Here is a 20,905-nt window from a genome sequence, read left to right on the forward strand (position 1 = left end):
CAAGCTGAGATGATTCTTGCATCTCAAAGTGGTGAACACAAACCGACACGATGTCCATGTTTCTCCATCCAAAATCTCCAACATATTGATTCATGATCACATCATTGATCCTTTAGATAGGTACTGAAGCAACACCGGATGCCACTTTATCAGTGTTCATGATTTTCAACAGTTACAAGTATGTTGATTTTACACTGGGTAGGCTAGTTGAACCCACCTGCAGGCTTGCATGGAGCTAACACAGATAGCATACAGCTCATTACTATCTCCATCCACAGAGGGGGACATTGGCATGAACCGTCTGGTCTGAACCTGGCTAAGAGAGATGCAAAGCAGCTCCCTTCAAACAGTGTTATAATTGTGATGTGTGTTTTAATGTAAGCAACACTCGTTTGTGTGGTGAGGAATGACACCACACGCTGTTCTGCAGAACAAGGAATGGAGCATGGACCAGAAGCCCCAGCAGCTGGAGACCAGAGTCAGAGCTGAAAAGGCTTTTGTACCGAAATAACTTGAGAAACAAGCTGGATGAAACGGATCAGTCGTGAGCAATGAGGCGTCGGCACCAGGACGGTGGAGACGGACGTCCTTCATAAAAACAGCTTTTCAGAAAACATGGCTGAAATGTGAAACTAACTAACTAACTAACTAACTAACTAACTAACTAACTAACTAACTAACTAACTAACTAACTAACTAACTAACTAACTAACTGAGGTTTCAGTTGGCCATCGCTGGTTTGATCCAGTGGAACCACAGATTTCTTTCTGTTTGTTGATACACACTTGGGAGACGTGAGACGTGAGGGTCAGAGGTCACAACATGTTTTAATGGAAACAGATGGTTCAACGTGTGAACAGATCCTGGACATTTACTTCTACACCGAGCGACGTAGAGTCAGGAAGATGAAGCACAGCAGCAGTTTGCTCATTTCCTTCAATGGGAACGATCCTCAGCAGCACACAGTAATGCAACAGTATCAACGCAGTAATCACACTGCAGTAATACTACTTCCAACACGTATGTGTTACGCTTCTCCCACAGGATGAAGCTCTGAGGATCAACATGTTGAACCAGAGGTGAAGTTAACTACAGACAAAATGGAAGAGAGCTCCACTTTTACATTTTATATCAGAGAAAAACTGCAGATCTCCACTGGACGCGGCGTGGACCCGGCGTGGACGCGGCGTGGAGCCGCCGTGGAGCCGCCGTGGACTTCTAGAGTGTGTCTCTGGGCACTCTGGTGGTGGTGACGGTGCGCAGGGTGAGGTCGTTGTAGATGGACAGGGAGTGGATGGAACGCAGGTCAGTGACTCTGTGTTGAAAATCAGGGACGTTCACTCTGTTGACGACAACTTTGAAGGCAGAGCTGGTGCAGAGGATCTGCATCTGCCAGGAGAGGAAGCACAGCACCGTCAGCTGCTTCACCCAACAGTGCTGTTAAAGCCCATTTGCCCATTTGAGTTATACAAGTTAGAACGTACTAGTTAGAACACCACACATACTAGTTATACAACTAGACATACTAGTTATAACACTATACACCCTAGTTATACAACTAGACATACTAGCTATAACACTACAAATACTAGTTGTACAACTAGACATACTAGTTATACCAGTATACACCCTAGTTATACAAGTAGACATACTAGTTATAACACTATACACCCTAGTTACAGAACTAGACATACTAGTTATAACACTGTACACCCTAGTTATACAACTACTAGCTATAACACTACTATAACACTACACATACTAGTTGTACAACTAGACATACTAGTTAGAACACTACACGTACTAGTTGTACAACTAGACATACTAGTTATAACACCACACATACTAGTTATACAACTAGACTTACTAGTTATAACACTGTACACCCCAGTTATACAACTAGACATACTAGCTATAACACTACAAATACTAGTTGTACAACTAGACATACTAGTTAGAACACTACACATACTAGTTGTACAACTAGACATACAAGTTATACCAGTATACACCCTAGTTATACAAGTAGACATACTAGTTATAACACTATACACCCTAGTTATACAACTAGACATACTAGCTATAACACCACACATACTAGTTATACAACTAGACATACTAGTTATAACACTATACACCCGAGTTATACAACTAGACATACTAGTTATAACACTATACACCCTAGTTATACAACTTGACATACTAGCTATAACACTACACATACTAGTTGTACAACTAGACATACTAGTTATAACACTATACACCCTAGTTATACAACTAGACTTACTAGTTAGAACACTAGACATACTAGTTATACAACAAGACATACTAGTTACAGTACTAGACATACTAGTTATAACACTATAATACTAGTTAGAACACTACACTTACTACTTGTACAACTAGACATACTAGTTACAGTACTAGACATACTAGTTATAACACCAGACATACTAGCTATAACACTAGACATACTAGTTATCAAACTAGACATCCTAGTTATCAAACTAGACATACTAGTTATAAACCCTTCTCAGTGTATTCTTGTATTCAGTAAGTAGTGTGTAATAAGCAGGATAATGTCCAGCTGGAGGTTATTTACAGACGATGATCGTCTGTACGGACGTGTTCACCTGCTTACATCATCCCCTAACCAGGTTATGTACACTAGCTGGTGCTGGGCGTGGCCGGGGGGACGTCTCACCTGGAAGTCCTGTCCTTCTCTGAAGGGGAAGCTGCTCAGCTGCCGCTCCTCCCTGCCCCACTGCTTGTTGATCTCACTGTTCCTCACAATCACCTTCTTGTGGTTCTCGTCAAAACGAGGGTTAAAGTGGAAAGCCAGGTCCCGCTGTGTCCGCAGATCCACTGTGATCCTGCACACGCACACACACACGCACGCACGCACGCACGCACACACGCACGCACGCACGCACGCACGCACGCGCGCACACACACACCCACACACACACACACACACACACACACACACATTACACAAAAGAACATATCCAAGCACATGCAGCACAGTGGTTATTGGTGTTTTGTTGGGGACCACTGACATCTTGGCGTTGGGTTTGATCTTTCCCTCGATGGTGATCAGGACGTTCTGACCTCCAGATGGCTCCACCCCCTGGAGCTGCATCTTGTAAGGAACCGTCTGCCCAACCCACACACACACAGAGTGGATATCACTTTAACGACCCCGTCTGTCTGTCTGTCTGTCTGTCTCTCTGTGCGTCTCTCTCAATCATACCATATTGTGCTGTGCGGACGGAGATGGACCCGGTCCAGGCTGTCCAGGCCAGGCTGGACCCGCTCCAGGCTGTCCAGGCCAGGCTGGACCCGCTCCAGGCTGACCCGCTCCAGGGTGTCCAGGCCAGGCTGGACCCACTCCAGGCTGACCCGCTCCAGGCTGTCCAGGCCAGGCTGGACCCGCTCCAGGCTGACCCGCTCCAGGCTTTCCAGGCCAGGCTGGACCCGCTCCAGGCTGACCCGCTCCAGGCTGTCCAGGCCAGGCTGGACCCGCTCCAGGCTGACCCGCTCCAGGCTGTCCAGGCCAGGCTGGACCCGCTCCAGGCTGACCCGCTCCAGGCTGTCCAGGCCAGGCTGGACCCGCTCCAGGCTGTCCAGGCCAGGCTGGACCCGCTCCAGGCTGTCCAGGCCAGGCTGGACCTGCTCCAGGTTGTCCAGGCTGTCCAGGCTGTCCAGGCCAGACTGGACCCGACCCAGCCTGTCCAGGCCAGACTGGATGATTCCCTAAGGGAGGACATTATTCCTCTAGTTAGTAGTCGCTCCTCTTGGTCGTGAGGAACAGGTTCCTTCAGAACCACAAGCAGTGTTGTCAAGACACGACGTACCTGGAAAAGGCTGGGAAGGTGGAGCCCCGCTAGGAAGAGCATCTTGTAGCTAGAGAGGAGAGAGAGAGACAAGGAGACAATGTAAAAAGGGCATGGCCGACATCTTTGCAGCAGTGGTACTTTGTTCCATTAGTACTTTGTTCCTATAGTACTTGGTTCCTATAGTACTTTGTTCCTGTACTTTGTTCCTATTTTACTTTGTTCCTATAGTACTTTGTTCCTATAGTACTTTGTCCCTGTACTTTGTTCCTGTACTTTGTTTCTGTAGTACTTTGTTCCTGTACTTTGTTCCTGTACTTTGTTACTGTACTTTGTTCCTGGCTTTGTTTCTGTAGTACTTTGTTCCTGTACTTTGTTACTGTAGAACTTTGTTCCTGTACTTAAGCACACCATTCATGTACCAAGTTGTGGAGTGGGCATGGTGTGTTTTGAGCAGCCACACCTGACCTGGGTCTACGTCATGAGGGACCCAGGATCAGTGTGGCTGCTCACCTGTTGCTGGTTGTTGGTCTAACGAGCAACAGGTAAAACCTCCATCCCCACACTCACTCAGGAGAGAGGAGCCCTGTCATGACCTGGACCTGTCGTGTCCATCTGCTCCGGGCTTGTACTATCAAGCCCCCTCCCAGCAGGGTGTGGTCTGCATCCCTGGGTGGAGGTGGGTGCTGAATGAAGTGCATAGGTGTGGAAGGTGGAGGAATGTGCAGAATTCAGGTGTGTCTCGGTTTACAAAAGAAATTGCAGCTGAAACATACCAGACAGTCAGTCAGACAGACGGACAGTCAGACAGTCAGTCAGTTAGTGTTTGGTCAGTCAGTCAGGTAGAGGTCAGTCAGATAAACAGTCGGTCAGTTAGTCAGGTACTTACATCCATCTTGCGTCCTGTATCCGAGCAGTGAAGCTGTAGAGGAATTGAAACAAGTTACAACATGTCGACCATCTGCCTACACACCCAGTGAGTAACACACTACTACACACTGCTACACACTGCTAAACACTGCTACAGATGACTACACACTACTACACACTGCTACACACTGCTACAGATGACTACACACTACTACACACTGCTACACACTGCTACAGATGACTACACACTACTACACACTTCTACAGACAATACACACCGCTACACACTGCTACAGACGACTACACACTACTACACACTGCTACAGACAACTACACACTGCTACAGACAACTACACACTGCTACAGACAACTACACACTACTACACACTGCTACAGACAATTACACACTGCTACACACTACTACACACTGCTACAGACAACTACACACTGCTACAGACAACTACACACTGCTACACACTACTACACACTGCTACAGACAACTACACACTGCTACAGACAACTACACACTGCTACAGACAACTACACACTACTACACACTGCTACAGACAACTACACACTACTACACACTGCTACAGACAACTACACACTGCTACACACTGCTACAGACAACTACACATTGCTACACACTGCTACAGACTACAATACACAACTACACACTAGTACACAGTGCTACACACTACTACACACTACTACACACTGTTACACACTACTACACACTACTACATACTGTTACACACTACTACACACGACCCGGGCGTCGCTACATAGCAGACAATGCTCCTACGTCAGGTACTAGGATAGTAACATGCAGACACTGCTCCTACGTCAGTCACTAGGATGGTAACATGCAGACACTACTACTACGTCAGGTACTAAGATGGTAACATGCAGACACTACTACTACGTCAGGTACTAGGATGGTAACATGCAGACACTACTACTACGTCAGGTACTAAGATGGTAACATGCAGACACTACTCCTACGTCAGGTACTAGGATGGTAACATGCAGACACTGCTCCTACATCAGGTACTAAGATGGTAACATGCAGACACTGCTCCTACGTCAGGTACTAGGATGGTAACATGCAGACACTGCTCCTACGTCAGGTACCAGGATGGTAACATGGAGACACTGCTCCTACGTCAGGTACTAGGATGGTAACATGCAGACACTGCTACTACGTCAGGTACTAGGATGGTAACATGCAGACACTGCTCCTACGTCAGGTACCAGGATGGTAACATGCAGACACTGCTCCTACGTCAGGTACTAGGATGGTAACATGCAGACACTGCTCCTACGTCAGGTACCAGGATGGTAACATGTAGACACTGCTCCTACGTCAGGTACCAGGATGGTAACATGCAGACACTGCTCCTACGTCAGGTACCAGGATGGTAACATGCAGACACTGCTCCTACGTCAGGTACTAAGATGGTAACATGCAGACACTACTCCTACATCAGGTACTAGGATGGTAACATGCAGACACTACTCCTACATCAGGTACTAGGATGGTAACATGCAGACACTACTCCTAAGTCAGGTACTACGATGGTAACATGCAGACACTGCTCCTACGTCAGGTACCAGGATGGTAACATGCAGACACTGCTCCTACGTCAGGTACCAGGATGGTAACATGCAGACACTGCTCCTACGTCAGGTACTAAGATGGTAACATGCAGACACTACTCCTACATCAGGTACTAGGATGGTAACATGCAGACACTACTCCTAAGTCAGGTACTACGATGGTAACATGCAGACACTGCTCCTACGTCAGGTACCAGGATGGTAACATGCAGGCACTGCTCCTACGTCAGGTACCAGGATGGACATCTAAAGCAAAACAAGTCAAAGTGAGCACGGTGAGGGTGAGACGTCTTACCTTGCCAACACGACGCTGTGTGACTGACGCTGTTTTAAAACCTGTCTGACACTCTGACACACCCAGGGCGAGGGCGTGCAACAACGGAATGCATTCATGACTCACTTTTGTTTGTTGACTGTGTAGTATTATGGGATGTGTTACCACGGAAACCAGACTGACTGTGCAACTCACTTTTCTATTTAGGTTAGAGGTTCTATTTCCTAGAGCAAGGCACTAACACAGCAGGGTTGGTGGTTCTATTCCCTACAGCAAGGCACTAACACTGCAGGGTTGGTGGTTCTATTCCCTACAGCAAGGCACTAACACTGCAGGGTTGGTGGTTCTATTCCCTACAGCAAGGCACTAACACTGCAGGGTTGGTGGTTCTATTTCCTGTTCTGCCGAGCAGTTTCAGCCTGTAAAGGAGGAGTGTTTGCAGCAGCAGGGGGGCGACACTGAGCTTGAAGATCCTCTTCCTGACTGGAGGCGCTGTGGGGGGAGGAGGGGGGTATCACTATTCTCATATGATGTCACACTCTTTAATACTGCCTGTCTGTCTGCCTGTCTCTCTGCCGGTCTGCTGTTCCATCAGACTGTTAATAATCACATTATAGGTATGAATATTTGACGCCCACTGGTGGCCACCGTCGGTTTAACAGAGACAAAACTGGTTTACTGTAATGTGCATTTTGACTCCCTCTCTGCCTCCCTGTCTCCCTCTCTCTCTCCCCCTCTCACAATCCCTCTCTCTCTCCCCCTCTTTCTCCATCTCTCCCTCTCTCTCCCCTTCTCTGTCTCCCTCTCTCCCCCTCTCTCGCTCTATCGATCCTCCATCTTTCCATCGTGTGTTGTTATTGGTTTGGTTTTTGTCTTGTCACAAATTATTTCAGGATAAGATCAGATGCAGAGTAAGCATACCAGGTATGATTACCAAAATAAATATCAATGCACAGTTTGTTTGTGTGTGTCAGTGTTTGTGTGTATGTGTTTGTGTGTCTGATTGTCTCTATTTGTGTGTGTCTACTCATCATCAATTTCTCCCTCCATCCACACCCTCCTTCCATCCACCTTCCTTCCTCCTTCCACCTCTCCTGCAGCGAGCACCAGCACAGTTGGACCAGGAACCACACACACTCTGAGCACTCAGTGACAGGGCCGCCATCATCCTGGAAGCCATGGCCCTGACACACACACACACACACGATAAAAATAAGATTTATGTGTTTTACTGCAGAGTGTGTGTTTGTGTGTGTGTGTGTGTGTGTGTGTGTGTGTGTGTATGGGTGTCTGAGGAGAGATGTGATTGAGACAAATGGAATGAGAGCAGGGATGTAGGGATGTCTCCATGGCTTAAAAAAGCATTGACCTTGCAGGAAGTTTGTGTGTTGGTATGTGTGTGTTGGTATGTGTGTGTGTGTATGTGTTGGTATTTGTGTGTGTTGGTATGTGTGTGTGTGTGTGTGTTTGTGTGTGGTGTGTGTGTGTGTTGGTATGTGTGTGTGTGTGTTTGTGTGTGTGTGTGTTTGTGTGTTTGTGTGTGGTGTGTGTGTGTTGGTATGTGTGTGGTGTGTGTGTGTTGGTATGTGTGTGTGTGTGTGTGTGTTGTGAGGACCTTGCTGCTGTCCTCGCTGCGTCACCTCCTCTGCCACTAAACAGTCGGTGCTGATGGAGCAGATGATGCAGAACAAGGTCTTTTTGTCGCCGCATGGCACGATGACAGGGGAACCAGCAACTCTGTGTCAAATGTTGTGATATATACATCAAAATATGTTAATGTTAGGATTACACCGGAGCCGACCACATCCAACCTGAACCAACCGGAACTTACCAGAACCAATCACAACCAACCAGAACCAACCAGAACTGGGTCCGGTCCTGGATTCACTGGTTGTGGACCTGGATTCACTGGGTCTGGACCTGGATTCACTGGTTCTGGACCTTTATTCACTGGTTCTGGACCTGGATTCACTGGTTATGGACCTGGATTCAATGAGTCTGGACCTGGATCCATTGGTTCTGGACCTGTATTCATTGGTTCTGGAGTTGGATTCACTGGTTCTAGACCTGGATTCACTGGTTATGGACCTGGATTCAATGAGTCTGGACCTGGATCCATTGGTTCTGGACCTGTATTCATTGGTTCTGGACCTGGATTCACTGGATCTGGAGTTGGATTCACTGGTTTAGGACCTGGCGTCACTGGTTCTGGATCTGGATTCACTGGGTCTGGACCTGGATTCACTGGTTCTGGACCTGGATTCACTGGGTCTGGACCTTGATTCACTGGTCCTGGACCTGGATTCACTGGTTATGGACCTGGATTCAATGGGTATGGAACTGGATTAATTGGTTCTGGACCTGGATTCAATTGGTCTGGACCTGTATTCATTGGTTCTGGACCTGGATTCACTGGGTCTGGAATCTAGAACCACCTGGATCCATCTAGAACGCTCTAGAACCATGTGGAACCACCCTAACCCTCTATAACCAATTCGAAACACCCAGAACCACCTTGAAACCTCCAGAACCAAGTGATACTACTCAGAACCATCTAGAACCACCTGGAACCACCCAGAACCACCCGGACCCATCTGGAACCCTCTAGAACAATGTGGAACCACTCAGAACCCTCTAGAACCACCTGGAATCACCCGGAACCCACGAGCAACCACCGAGAACCACCGAGAACCACCGAGAACCACCTAGAACCATCTAGAACCATCTAGAACCATGCGGAAAGATCTTCTGGAACATTGTGCTCACTGCCAAGTGGAAGGACTCTGGATACCCTGGTGGCCGTGTGTGTGTGTGTGTGTGTGTGTGTGTGTGAGAACTCTGTGATTTGTGGTCAAACTAACGACATTAAAACTGTCAGAAGAAAAACCTTACAAGGGACAGAGTCAAACAGACAGACAGGCAGAGTGACAGACAGACAGCGTAACAGACAGACAGACAGGCAGACAGAGAGACAGACAGAGTAACAGAAAGGCAGACGGACAGCGTTTGAAGCCATCTTTAATTCAAGCAGCGTATTATACAGTTATATACACGCCTCCCCAACATTCCGCCACTACCACGAGAAAAACCTGGTGGAGAGCATCTCCCCCCCCCCCCCCCCCCTCCGTCTCCCCACCCACCGTCTCCACCCCCCCCATCTCCTTCACCCCCTGTATCTCCACCACTCGTCTCACCAGCCCCCGTCTCTCCACCCCTGGTTTCGAGGACCTCGCCCTCCTATGATTCTCTGCGTGTGCAGTGCACCTGGTGTCAGTATATTATCTTTAAATAACTTCCATCAAACTCCTCAAGTAGCAGGTTCCGCTGCAGCCAAACGCCAAACTCCCTGGATAAATACTAGAAACTAGACGACCTAGAAAGGGGGAGGAGTGGACAGACAGACAGTCCATCTGTCTGTCTGTCTGTCGGAACAGACCCGAAGCATCACATTGAGGCACTTAAGTAATACTATAGTACGAATATAGTACTTGTACTACAGCAATACTACAGTAGTAATACTACAGTAATACTACTGTAATATAATAATAGTATCACACGGCCCTGTCTTGATCCTGACAGAACGTCGGCCATGTTGCCATTGCAGAACCGAACACCTGCTGAGAGTCCTCTGGTCACCAGCGACGTGTCGTCGTCATGGTGACGAACACACCAGCGTTGGAAAGGCACCGACTCAGTAAATCCACAAGACGCTTGATATCGTCCGGAGCCAAAACCAAAATGACTGACGTGCTGAGTACAACTCCTTACGGACCGGGTCCTGTAATACTGCTGCCGTCCAGAGGGGGCTCCAGCGTCTCCACGGCGCTTTAAGGCTTCCACCCTCGGTCCACGGGACTCTCCTCCCCCTTCCCTTTGGTTCGTGTCCCACCAACATGGCGGCCCGGCCCTGTCGCTGGTCCCGAACCAGGAAGTGGATTTAGTTCAAACCGTCCCAAAAAGCTCACGACATGAGGCGTTCCTGCCGTTTAATTCCATCTCAGGCAAGATGAATCGATCTCGGGGAGGTGGATTTGGGGACCGCGGTACGGCGACAGTACTCTTGGGCTTGCGTTCCACATGGTACTGAAACCACCCAGACTCACACCGTGGTCATGAGTTTGAGAGAACCGGACCTGAACCGTAAGATCTTCTTCTTCAGGTTGTGAGAAGCCTTGACCTTGACGGCCTGTGTCTGACCTCTGCAGGCTCTGTTCTCAGAGTCGCCGGCGCCGGTGCTCTCCTCGGCGGCGTCCTCGCTGGACTCGGTGTCTCCAAAGCGGTTGGCGGTGTAGTTGGACCGGTCGTCCTCGCTGGTGTCCATGATGGTGGAGTGGAAGAGCGAGGCGCACTCGGCTGAGTACTCCGAGTCGCTGACCGCCGCGCGGGCGGGGCTGGAGTGCTGCCCCCCGGAGGGCGGGTGCATGTTGGCCGTCATGCGGGCCAGCCGCCCCCTCCTCTGACGGCGCTGCGCTCTCCTCAACGCCTCCTCGTACGGGGGCTCCGCCCGCAGGCGGGGGTAATCGCTACGCTTGTACTTGGGTTTGGCAACGACCGCGACGTGATCGCGTCCGTGGTGATGATGATGCTGATGGTGGTGGTGGCTGTAACTGTGGTGATGGTGCCGCGACCTGCTAGCTCTGCTCGTGGCCTGCGTGTGTTTGTCCAGGACTCGGCCTTCCGGAACGGACGCCGGAACGGTTTTATTCCTGGAGCTCGATGGTCTAAATGCACCACCTGGTGTTCTTTTGGAGACTTTAAGGTGGGTGGAGTTAAGATCCTCCGTGAACCTGGACCTGCTGGAAGTGGATCTGTGATGGTGTTGGGGCTGGCCTGTTCCGGCTGGGAGCTGCACGTCTTCAGAGCTCCTCCCGGCCCTCATGGTGGAGCTGCTCTTCACCCTCGCCACCTTCACCCTCTTACTGCCTCCGTTCCGTCGCTCTCCAACGACCTCCACCTTGTGACCGGCTCCTCCTCCATCTTGGGGTTGAGCTGAAGAGCCGGGACCAACAAGCTCTGGCACCGTCCAATCTCTTCTCCCGTTCCGGCCAGATGGGTGGGGTTTAGGTCGTATGCTTCTGGCGGCATTAGCAGGACAAGATGGCTGCCGTCTTCGCTCTTTGGGGGAGGAGTTAGCCTTGGGACTGCCCAGCTCCTCATAGTTCTGAGGCAGAGTCGCTACGGAGGCTGTTGAGGGGAGAAGCAGACTGTTGATGTTGTTGCTACAGGATCCATGTCGGACAGAGCGGCCATTTTGGTTTGGTGCCAGGTCTTTCACCTGCTCTGCCCCCCTGCTCTCCACGGACCACTGTCTCTGAGGGGAGGAGGTCACTGGGGTCTGTCTCACCACAGGAGCCTGTCTCATGCTCAGACCGGCCTGGCGCAGGACGTTCTTGGCCGGGTCTGCGGTGACGGTGGTTCTGGGTCTGCTCCACCTGACGGGCTGGACTCTCCTCTGCAGCAGGGCGTAGATGTAGCTGTCGAGGCGCTTCTGGGAGGAAGAGGAGGAGCTCTGAGGAACCGGGGGCGGAGCTACTGGAGGATGAAGGTCAGCGCTCTGACCTTCAGCAGAACCTCCAGCGGGACCATCCTGGTCCGGTGCTGCACGGTCCCGGGGCGGTCCTGGACCCAGCGCCTGGAGGAGGGCGGAGCTCTGGAAGGCCACGGCGTGCAGGGGGCTGGGGTAGCGGTACAGCTCCACTCCCCCGAGGCGAGGGGGCGGGTCCAGGGACGCCTGGGGGGCGGAGACAGAGCGAGGGACCGCCCCACAGGAGTCCTCACACAGACCCACCAACAGGTCGTCACAGCCCAAAGAGTGAGACAGCTCATCTGGAGAGACAGACATAGATCACAGCTTAGTGGGTAGCAAGGCATGGGTTGGGGGTTATATTCTCTAGAGCAAGGCAGTAACACTGCAGGGTTGGGGGTTCTATTCCCTAGAGCAAGGCACTAACACTGCAGAGTTGGGGGTTCTATTCCCTAGAGCAAGGCGCTAACGCTGCAGGGTTGAGGGTTCTGTTCTCTGTCTCTCTCTCTCAAGTTCAAGTTCAAGTTCAAGTCTCTCTCTCACCTGTTGATGGGATCCTTCCATCACAGAAACATTCACTGAACACAGAGTTGGACGAGTTAGAGAGAGAGCCTGAAACTCCATCACTCAGCTCATAGAAACCTGGAGAGGGAGAGAGAGATTTAAACAATACTGTACATAGCAGAACATCACATGTATGCATGGATCTGACGTCCATGAGGCTGGAACCAATCAGAACAGACATTGAGCAGTGGAGCGACCTGGGATTCAAACCCTCATCCTGATTCTGAATCCAACCAGATCCAAGAAGCTGGAAGGAACCGGGATGATCAGAGACGAGAAGGAGACACGGAGAGATGGGCGTGCACGGAGCAGCAGCCAGGAACAAATAACATACCTACTTTATTTTTCTTCTCTAGGTTTTTAATATATTTCTCATTTCAATTCTGCTTTTATTTATTTTTCGACAGTGATCCGGAATATAATAAAAAATAATGCTAATAATATAATGCTAATAAAATAATAGCAATAGAATAATAAATAAAATGGTAATGGTAAAATGGCCACGGTAATAAAATAATCCTGTCCCGCGCATGGTCATTTCCGGTGTCACTTCTCGCGTGTGTGCTCGTGACAGAACGTCATTTGAGGAAAGATCTTGTAATGCTGTGTGGTACAGACTGGCGGTGTGGTACAGACCGGTGGGGGTCGCTGTTGTACCTGAGCTTGGTCGGCTGTCGTTCTGGTCATGTGACCCGGCATCCAGTCGCAGCTCGCTGATCTGACGGTCCAAGTTCTGGAGCTGAGTGACCAGCCCGGCGTCCCGGGTCCGCAGGAGGTTCTGGACACACACACACACACACACACACACACACACACACACACACACACACACGCACACACACACACACACACACACACACACACACAAGTAGCATGAGATAACAAGGTGATAACGTCCCTCCAGACGCTGGTTATCTGTAAACAACCGGACAGGGACCTGGTCAGTGTCTCTGAAGGAGGTTATTCAGTGATAACGACCCTCTGGCTGCACATTGTCCTGCTGATTACTTGGGGTGTCACAATTACTATTCCAAATGGAAAATCCATCAAAACGATCGTCAGATTCCGAACTTTAAATTCACAATCAGGTTAGCGATTCTCCCCGCATTTTTGTGGTTTATGTTGTCCAAAATGGTCGCCATATTGGGGCAGTCAAGATCCAGCGCTAAACAAATGCAGCATGCACTGGAGGGCGCGGGCCCCTCCGGAGTCGACTGCAGCTCCGGGCTCCGAAGCGACTTTCATCAGGTTTGGTTGGGAGCTGCGCCGCGCCCCTCGGGTGGGTGGCGCGGTGTGTGTTGAGGGGTCGCTGTGCCGCGCCCCTCGGGTGGGTGGTGCGGTGTGTGTTGAGGGGTCCGCTGTGCCGCGCTCCTCGGGTGGGATGTGCGGTGTGTGTTGAGGGGTCCGCTGCGCTGCGCCCGGTTTTTCGGCGCTCATTTTGGTGAGTAACTTCAAGGTAATGCAATTAGTAACTTATTGTTTATCATTCTAAAATCTATTTTTGATAAAGCTCTTAACTGTTTATGTGTGTTGTTTAAATGTTCTCATGTTTTGGTTAATTATCACTTTTAATATTCAAATAAAAGTGACTTATTGAGAAACAAGTGTATTTTTGTAGACTTGATAATTGAACAATGACATAGAACCAGTGCAGGAAAAACAGGATTAAATCGAATGGAATGGTGGATTTGTAGAATCACGACACCCTTACTCACCACACTACTAACTACACGACAATACACTGAGAAGGCTTTATAACTAGTATGACTAGTGTAATAACTAGAACAAGTAGTTTCAGAGTATCCACTGACGAATCAGAATCCAGTATTCCACAGAGGAGTGATAACAATAATAGCATCCACCCACACACACACACACACACACACACGCACACACACACACACACACACACACACACACACACACACACACACACACACACACACACACACACACAACCCTAAAACTAAATGAGATCGACACTCCAGGGGAAAAACTGACCTCAAAAATCCAGAGAGGAGGAGAAAGAGAGGAGGGGAAGAGGAGGAGGAGGAGGAGAGGAACAGGAGAATGAAGAACAAAGGAGAAGGAGGAGAAGGAGAAAGGAGAAGAGGGGTGGAGGAGTGTAGTAGCTTGGTATGCGTTGGTTCTGTCGTTCTACTTGGTGTTTCTCAGAGTGTGAACTAACAGCTGTTTGAGACCAGCTGTTGTCAATCAATCAATCACACACACACACACACACACACACACACACACACACACACACACACACACACACACACACACACAGTGTGTAATCACTACAGAGTGACGGAGTCTACACTACGCTGCACCATGTGAATGAACGTTCGTAGCCACAACCTGCAAATTTGGTCGGGTTTTCACTAATTGCTGCTCCAAATGTGGATCCATTTGGTTGAAACTTCAACCACAAGGTGTCTGAGACGTCCCGGTTCTAACGAGACTTCAACCGTGTCCATGCCTGCAGTGGTCATCCTGTCCCAGAAACTTTTAGCCCAAAAGGTGCAAAGGAAAATAATGATCAATATATCAATAACAACCCTAATCCTAACCCTACGGGATGGACCACTAAAAATAATAATAATAATAATAATAATAATAATAAATATAGCTGCAGCAGAAATACACAGGGTCCAGTTTAGTCGTGTTCGGTGCGTTTTACAGTTTCCTGGGTTCTCTGAAACAGCACGATTTTCCGAGTTTACTTGAACGCAGCATGGGCTCCCCCCGCGGGGTCTGTCCTCTCCTGGTTGCTCGTCTGGTTTCTTCAGTACCTTTTTTTTGTTATTGTGACTGACCTTTCTGTGAGTAATTAACATTCCACGGCTTCTATTTTTCCGATGCCACCTTGTATTTTGACCTCATCACTGAGTCGCACATATCAGTGTTTCTGAGGGATTTGCTGACGACATTTTAAGGATAATTTTCCTTTGTTTTTTTTTCATTAATCCAGCAAAGTAATGTGGAGCACGGATTTAAAATATCAACCTAACAGATCGACAGACATCTACCAGGTAAGAAGTTACTGCCACACTGCCGACCAAAGTGCTGTGCCGCAGCCGTGCCTCCGCTCTGTCGACAGCTTCCTATGCCGGCCGCTTCCTACCGGTCTTCACACAGATCCCTTCTGTGGCAACTTTAACATCAGAGGAATCTCTGTACATCATCACCTCCCTGGCGCATGTGACCTTGAAATCCTCTGTCAAACCGCTGAAGGGAAGCTGCAGCTTGGTGGAATTCCCATCCAGGGCGAGGCTGCACAGGGACCGAGGGAGCCCCAACCATCTCCGCAGAAACTGGCCGATGGTCTTCTCCAGAGCCTCCACAGTTGTCATAGGCACCTCATAAACAAGGAGGGGCCAGAGTAACCTCGCCAGGATGACCACTGATGGAATCTGTGTCCCTCCCACGGTAAAGCCATGGCTTTACCACTGGACATGGTCCAAGTGGACATCCTCAATCAGAATCTGTACATTTATAGTAAATAATGTGATGACGTCATAAAGCGTCTTACTGTAAATATCATTTATAGTAAATAATGCGATGACGTCATAAAGCGTCTTACTGTAAATATCATCTCCTTCATTTTAGAACCAGACATGTGATGTGTCAGTTAACCAAGACCAACTGAATATTTGGGGTCAGAGTTGTTTTGTTTTTCACTAATATCTGCTCCGTATGTGGATCCTTTTGGATGAAAGTTCAACCACAAGGTTTTTGTGACAACGCGGTTCAAACAAGATGTGAATCAAAGTTGATTTTTCTAGATAGTTTTAAGCTTTTTAGGGTGCGGGCTGGAACCTCATAATACAGACACACACCTCCTCCACTTCAGAGAGGAGACACACCTCCTCCACCTCAGAGAGGAGACACACACCTCCACCTCAGAGAGGAGAGGATCCCAGTCTTCTAGACTCCCATCCAGAGGATCCCAGCCTTCTAGACTCCCATCCAGAGGATCCCAGCCTTCTAGACTACCATCCAGAGGAACCCAGCCAACTAGAGGTCCACCCAAAGGATCCCAGCCTTCTAGACCTCCACCCAAAGGATCCCAGTCTTCTAGACTACCATGCAGAGGATCCCAGCCTTCTAGACCTCCACCCAAAGGATCCCAGCCTTCTAGACCTCCACCCAAAGGATCCCAGTCTTCTAGACTACCATCCAGAGGATCCCAGCCTTCTAGACCTCCACCCAAAGGATCCCAGCCTTCTAGACTACCATCCAGAGGATCATGGCCTTCTAGACCTCAACCCAAACGATTCTAGCCAACTAGACCTCCACCCAAAGAATCCCAGCCTTCTAGACTACCATCCAGAGGATCCCAGCCAACTAGACCTCCACCCAAAGAATCCCAGCCTTCTAGACTACCATCAAGGGGAACCCAGACAACTAGACCTCCACCCAGAGGATCCCAGCAAAATTGACCTCTACCTTAAGGATCCCCGCCTTCTAATCTGCCATAAAGAGGATCTCAGCCAACTTCACCTCCACCCAAAGGATCCAAGCTTTCTAGATCTCCACCCAAAGGATCCCAGCCTTCTAGACCTCCACCATAGGATCCCAGCCAACTAGACCTCCTTCACCCAAAGGATCCCAGCCTTCTAGACTACCACCCAGAGGATCCTGGCCTTAAAGACCTCCACCCAAAGGATCCCAGCCAACTAGACCTCTACCCAAAGAATCCCAGCCTTCTAGATCTTCACCAGAGGATCCCAGCCAACTAGTAAAAATGAAGAAACCTGTCCAATGAAAGACAGCATCAACCACAAAATACAGACCTGCGGGTAATGTTTACGACTATCATCAAATCAATTTATGTAAAAAATAAAAATTGGAATAAAAATTGTCAATAAAAGAATTGAGACGTCTTGAGTGAACCAGTCTGGTTCACTCAAGGGCAAGGTGTTCACCAGGGATGCAACTTACCTCCAACCCTCTAATGTCTACATTAATGAGCTAGCCGTGTTGTTGGTACAATCTGCGGCCCCTGGCCACACCCTAAACAACAAGGAAGTGAAATTCTTGCCCTATGCAGATGACCTGGTGCTGCTGTCACCCACGGAGCAGGGTCTGCAGCAGCATCTGGATCTGCTGGAGCAATGCTGTCAGAACTGGGCCCTAAAATCTAAAATAATGACCTTCCAGAAAAAGCCCAGATCTCACATGTTAAACCGAGCAAACACATCACTAGACCACACCCTGTCCTATGATTACCTGGCGCTCCAAAACAGTGCCTCTGGAAACTTTGGTCCGGCAGTGAATGCACTAAAAGAGAAGGCCTGTAGAGCCTTTTACGCAATTAGAAGAAAACTTCACCAAATAGACTTACCAATCAGAATCTTGACTCAAATATTTGATAGTATAATAGTACCAATAGCCCTATAAGTGTGGGGTCCACTCAGCACGACTACACTAGATGGGACAAGCATCCTATAGAGACCCTGCATGCCCAATTCTGCAGAAGTATATAGAACATCCAAAGAAAAACACCCACCAATGCATGCAGGGCAGAATTAGGTCGATATCCGTTAATAATAAACATTCAGAAAAGAACAATACAATTTTGGATGCATCTTAAATCAAGTCCCCAAGACACATTGCAATTTGAAGCACTGCAAACCCAAGAACTGAAGCCCAAAAACAGTCCCCTCAGGCAGCTGCTCATGAGACTTACTGACCAACCAACACCAACATGGTTCATCTCAGAGCAGCACTGCTTTACCATCACAAATCAGAGTCAACCAAACCGTTAAAGAAAACCAAAAAGGCAGATCTGGAACCTAAAAAGAGAATATACACTGGCAGAATATCTCTGTCAGAGACATGAAGCAGAGGCAGATCCTGACCAAGTACAGGCTCAGTGAACACAGTCCAGACATTGAAAAGGGCAGACACAAGACATCCTGGCTGCCTCAAGAGCAAAGACTATGTGGTCAGTGTAGGACAGGTGTGGTTAGTGTGGGACGGGTGTGGTCGGTGTAGGACAGGTGAGGTCAGTGTAGGACAAACCGGCATTCCAGGACCAACTGGCATTCCAAGACCAAACGGAGTCCCAGGACCAACCAGCATTCCTAGACCGACCAGAGTTCCAGGACCAAACGGCATTCCAGGGCCAAACGGAGTTCCAGGACCAACTGGCGTTCCCTACCGGTTGTATCAGAATGCTCCGGACATCTTGAGGTTCCTGTGGAGAAAGGTGACTGTGTCATGGAAGGAAGAAAACATCCCAGGAGCTTGAGGAAGAGCAGGGGGAACGTCAGTCCCAAAGGAGAAGGATTCTTCAAACATCGACCAGTTCAAATCAATCTCCTGAATGTTGAAGGAAACATCTTCTTTAGCATTATCATTGCACGAAGGATGGCAACTTCCCTAAAGCAGAACAATTTGGTTGCCACGTCGGTCCAGAACAGGCGGTACCAGGCTTTTCAGGTGCTCAGAAGACAATATGGCATTAGTTCCAAGCTGCGAAAAGGGAAGGAAGAGACATGCACATCTTGTTCTCCCATACTCTTCTATGGGTCTGCTATGCGCTGGAAACCATTATACATATGCTCAGAAACTTTTTTCCGGGATGTTCAGTTCTGCGTCACACCACCAGGGTACACGACACCATGGCACATGCTTATAGAGACGGCCCGAAAAGCTTCATACCAACAGGAGGAAAATCAAATCCAGGAGCATCTCCATTGTTAAGGGAAAGCTCAGGGACTGGAGGTTTGGCAACTGGGAGGAAGTGGACCCCGCCTGAGGCAGTACAGCAGCTTTCAGCGATGATACAGAAGGTCAGGTGCAGCATGGAAGGGGGTATTTGGCCTTGGAACAAGCAGGCCAGAGAATGCTGGGAGCAGCAAAGCTTCATGTCCGTCTCACGGGCCAATGGACAAGATGGAAACCTTGACCAACACAAACACACCTGGAAGGATCTTTGGTAGATGGAGGGAAGCAGAATTAGCTTCAGAGCCACCAGTGGGTTAGAGAAGATCGAGGATGTCCACACTGCCAAACACCAGCCACCCAGACACGTCCTCACCAGCTGCAAAACTAGTCTTACTCAAGGAGGTTCTTCCTAGAGGCCAGGTCCAGGTCCTTCAGCACCGGGCCCTGGTCCTAGAAAGAAGGACAACCACCAACACTCTTTCTCTCTCTCCCCCAATGTCCTGCTTCAATACACCACGGCCTCGGCACTAGAAGAACAACTCCTAAAACCAGCTGGGAGAAGGGAATCGAACCTCCTGGAATCAGGTTGGTCTGGGGGACGCTGGTTGGTTCATCCTTCCACCACAACCAATCTCAGATCTGGTCTTCAGGAACCCAGAAACCCCTGCACACACACATGCACGCACACGCACACGCACGCACACACACACACACACACACGCACACACACACACACACACACACACACACATACATACACTGAAACACACCCACACGCACGCACACACACAAACACACTGAAACACACCCACACACTGAAACAAACACACACACACAGACACACTGAAACAAACACTGAAACATGCACACGCACACTGTAACACACACACACACACACACACACACACACACACACTGAAACACACCCACACACTGGTGTTGTGGTTCCATGTTCTATGTTCTATGTTCTATGTTTTATGTTCTATGTTCTATGTTCCATGTTCTATGTTCTGGTTCTATGTTCTGGTTGGATGTTCTGGCTCTTTTTGTTCAGGTTCTTCTTCTCCTGCTGGACCAGATTTTCGGATCATTTCAATTTTCTTAAAGTTCCGTTTCCTACCAGTTGTTTCCTGAGCAGCAGCAGCTTCTCCTCCACCACCTTCTCCTCCAGACTCAGGCTGCGGTTCCACTGGCTGGGGCCCCCCTCTCCGCGGCTGGGGCCCCCCTCTCCGCGGCTGGGGTCCCCCTCTCCGCGGCTGGGGTCCACGTCTCCCCGGCTGGGGCCCCACTCTCCCCGGCTGGGGTCCGACTCTCGCGGTCCCCGGCTCGGGTCCCCCTCCCCCCGGGGCTCCGTGTCTCCCCGGTACTCCGTGTCTCCGCGGGGCTCCGCCAGACCCCGCTCCCCGGCTCCTCGGAGCGCCCTCCGGACCAGTAGCTCCTGCCTCCTCCTCAGGTAGTCCAGCTCCTCCAGGCCGGACCGGGTGCCCTCCAGCCGCCGCTCCAGGAGCCCGTCCTGCGGGGAGCAGCGGAGCCACATGG

The 20,905-nt window shown here is 49.5% G+C and overlaps 2 protein-coding genes across 4 annotated transcripts; both read right to left on the reverse strand.

The window, feature by feature from the left end:
* Positions 1-814: 814 nt before the first annotated feature.
* On the reverse strand, positions 815-8,649 carry lgals3b (lectin, galactoside binding soluble 3b). 3 transcript variants are annotated; one of them, XM_080013087.1, is made up of 7 exons: positions 8,216-8,291; positions 4,726-4,758; positions 3,858-3,906; positions 3,254-3,756; positions 3,060-3,157; positions 2,705-2,873; positions 815-1,389 (listed from the first exon to the last, which is right to left on the reverse strand). In XM_080013087.1, the coding sequence occupies exons 2-7, from the start codon at positions 4,729-4,731 to the stop codon at positions 1,219-1,221; spliced, it is 996 nt and encodes a 331-aa protein (XP_079869213.1). In that variant the 5' UTR covers positions 4,732-4,758; positions 8,216-8,291; the 3' UTR covers positions 815-1,218. The 3 variants fall into 3 exon arrangements, with proteins under 3 accessions (XP_079869213.1, XP_079869212.1, XP_079869214.1); XM_080013088.1 differs by lacking the exon at positions 815-1,389 and adding an exon at positions 8,432-8,649 and having other exon boundaries at positions 2,831-2,873; positions 8,216-8,337; XM_080013086.1 differs by lacking the exon at positions 8,216-8,291 and having other exon boundaries at positions 4,726-5,228.
* Positions 8,650-9,803: 1,154 nt separating this feature from the next.
* Positions 9,804-20,905, reverse strand: dact1 (dishevelled-binding antagonist of beta-catenin 1). The gene is made up of 4 exons (XM_080013083.1): positions 20,487-20,905; positions 13,346-13,466; positions 12,668-12,766; positions 9,804-12,426 (listed from the first exon to the last, which is right to left on the reverse strand). Exons 1-4 carry the CDS (start codon positions 20,901-20,903, stop codon positions 10,700-10,702), a joined length of 2,364 nt encoding a protein of 787 aa, XP_079869209.1. The 5' UTR covers positions 20,904-20,905; the 3' UTR covers positions 9,804-10,699.

The sequence above is a fragment of the Zeus faber genome (genome assembly GCF_960531495.2).
Source record: "Zeus faber genome assembly, chromosome: 13".
Lineage (NCBI taxonomy): Eukaryota > Metazoa > Chordata > Actinopteri > Zeiformes > Zeidae > Zeus > Zeus faber.

Excerpts from the sequence above, each read along its gene's own strand:
- lgals3b (XM_080013087.1), bottom strand. Across the intron at positions 2,874-3,059 it reads ATCAAACCCAACGCCAAGAT|GATCACAGTGGATCTGCGGA; the intron begins GTCAGTGGTCCC and ends GTGCGTGTGCAG. Across the intron at positions 1,390-2,704 it reads GAGAAGGACAGGACTTCCAG|ATGCAGATCCTCTGCACCAG; the intron begins GTGAGACGTCCC and ends CTCTCCTGGCAG.
- dact1 (XM_080013083.1), bottom strand. The coding sequence starts at position 20,903 with ATGTGGCTCCGCTGCTCCCCGCAGGACGGGCTCCTGGAGCGGCGGCTG. Across the intron at positions 13,467-20,486 it reads TGCTGCTCAGGAAACAACTG|AACCTCCTGCGGACCCGGGA; the intron begins GTAGGAAACGGA and ends GTGTGTGTCCAG. Across the intron at positions 12,767-13,345 it reads CGACAGCCGACCAAGCTCAG|GTTTCTATGAGCTGAGTGAT; the intron begins GTACAACAGCGA and ends CTCCCTCTCCAG.